Source organism: Pteropus alecto, unplaced genomic scaffold (assembly GCF_000325575.1).
Source record: "Pteropus alecto unplaced genomic scaffold, ASM32557v1 scaffold8, whole genome shotgun sequence".
In the NCBI taxonomy this organism is placed as follows: Eukaryota; Metazoa; Chordata; class Mammalia; order Chiroptera; family Pteropodidae; genus Pteropus; species Pteropus alecto.
Window position 1 is genome coordinate 12,971,993 of NW_006494609.1, and position 2,357 is coordinate 12,974,349.

Genomic DNA, 2,357 nt, shown 5'->3' on the forward strand with positions numbered 1-2,357 from the left:
GAATTTCAGAATATTTTATAAAAATCAGTAACTTGTTTATCTCTTGATTTTTATATTAATTTTAAATATATAATGGTTAAATATGTTTTAATTTTTAGCTTTTTGCACTGACTCCTCCTCTCTCAGACTAAGTACTCTCCACCTGGTCAAGAATCACATGGCTGTTCACTATAATAAAATCCTTTCAGCCAAAGGTAAAAATGTGCAAATGTGAACTTTCAGTACCCAATTTAAATCCGTGACTTCACTTCTAATTAGAATAAATCTGTAGGAAAAATTAATACATTATAATAGTTATATTTGTGTTTAGTGTAGCAAGATATCAGCTACTGACTCTAATGTTAAATACATAGCAAATTCAGGATGCCATTTTTGTTAACTGTATTTGAAATCTGTATAGTGCTTATGTTATTTCTTTTTTACCTGTGTTATCCCTAATATTATTTTGTGTTTAGATATTGATTTTAATTTAATAAAAGTTTATAATCTACTTTTTTGTTTTCAAATGTACTAAAGTTGTACAAAGAAGATGCTAGATAATCTCTTTTTCTTTTTTGGCCAGCTTTATTGAGCTATAACTTACCTTCAACAAAATGCAGTAATTTTAAGTGTACAGTTAAATATTTTTAAAAATATATACATTTGTATAACCACCACCACAATCATGCTACAAAACAAGAATCCGTGAACTACAGCTTACAGGCCAAACCCTCCTGCTGCTTGTTTTTGTACAGCTTGCGAAGTAAGAATGGGGTTTGTATTTTTAAATGGTTGGGAAAAATCCAAAGAACAGCACTTTGTAACATGTGAAAGTTTTATGAAATTCAAACTTCGTTGTCCATAAATAAACACAATCTTTTATGTATTGTCTATAATGGCTTTTGCTCTAACGGGCAGAGTTGACTAGTTGTGGCACAGACTGTATCACCCTGCAGAGCCCGAAACATTTACTTATCTGACTTCTTACAGACAAAGGTCACTGACCCCTGATAGAGAACATCCATTACTCCAGAAAGTTCCCTGTAGTCTTCTGCAATCAATCTCCCCCCTGCCTGCCCTGGCAAACCACTGTTCTGCCTTCTGTCACTATAGTTTTGCCTTTCTCACAATTTCACATAAGTGGAATCATATAATATGTATTGTTTTAGCTCTGGCTTCTTTCACTTAGCTACCATGTTTGAGACTAATCCATATTCTTGTGTGTAGCAGTATTTTTTTTATTCTAAGGTAGTATTCCATATAATTAATACTTCACAATTTATTGATTTAACAATTGGTGGACATTTGGATTATTTTGACTCACTTTTGGCTATTAGGAATAAAGCTACTCTAAACATTTGCATACAGTCTTTGAACATATGCTTCTATTTCACTCAGATAAATTTATTTACTAGGAGTGGAATTGTGGGACAGTATGGTAAGTGTGTGTTTAACTTGATAAGACTGCCAAACTGTTTTCCAGACTGACTATACTATTTTGCATTTCCATCACTTTTATATCCTCATCAGCTCTTCCTATTGACAGTCCTTTTTCAGCTATTGTAGTGGATATCTGATAGTATATCATCAGGCTTTTAGTTTGTATTTCCCCAGTGCCTGATGATGTCCAACAACTTTGCTTGTGCTTATTTGCCATCTGTATATGTTCTTTGGTAAAATATCTGTTCAAATCTTTTGCCTGTTTTTTAAAATGAGTTGTCTGTCTTAGTATTAAGTTGTGAGTGTTCTATATATACAGGTCCTGTGTCAGATATATGTTTTACACATATTTTTTCCTAGTCTGTAACTTGTCTTTTCATTTTCTTTTAAAACTTTTTATTTGAAATAATTTTAGAGTTATAGGAAAGCTACAAAGATAGTACAGAGGGTCACAGAAACTCTTCACCCACTTTTCCCTGTTAAAATCGTACATAACCATATTACAATAATCAATATTGATACAATACTATTAACTACAGACCTTATTTGAATTTCACGTTTTTTCTCACTGTACTTTTTAAATTTTTATTTTCTCATTTGAAGGGCTAAAGTCTTTAAATTTTAGTTTATATTTTATGACATTTATATTTTAGATGACTAAAAATCTAAAGAAAAATAATATTTTGTGACATGTGAAATTACATTCAGCTTTTCAATTTTTAAATAGTTTATGCTTTTTATATCCTGTTTAAGAAACCTTTGCCTAATCTTAGTGACTAAGATTTTCTTACGTGTTTTCTTCTAGAAGTATAAGTTTCAGCTTGTACATTTAAGTTCGTGATTAATTTCGAATTAATTTTTGTGTATAGTGTGATATAAAGATCAGTTTTTGCCAATGGGGATTCAGGTATTCCCAAGACTATGTGATGAAGATACTG

The 2,357-nt window shown here is 31.0% G+C and overlaps 1 protein-coding gene across 9 annotated transcripts in view; it reads left to right on the top strand.

Moving 5' to 3' along the window:
* Positions 1–2,357, top strand: part of SPATA7 (spermatogenesis associated 7) — a 34,137-nt gene that overhangs the window by 8,435 nt on the left and 23,345 nt on the right. For 4 of the 9 annotated variants that reach the window (XM_015599769.2, XM_015599766.2, XM_025042065.1 and 1 more), the window contains one exon: positions 99–194. The exons of 3 other annotated variants lie outside the window; for them this stretch is intronic. In XM_015599769.2, coding sequence (XP_015455255.1) covers positions 158–194 — 37 coding nt within the window. In that variant the 5' untranslated portion in view covers positions 99–157. Of the gene's footprint in view, positions 1–98; positions 195–488; positions 743–2,357 lie in introns of those variants that run through there. 2 more of the 9 variants (XM_025042063.1, XM_025042064.1) reach the window with 2 other exon arrangements.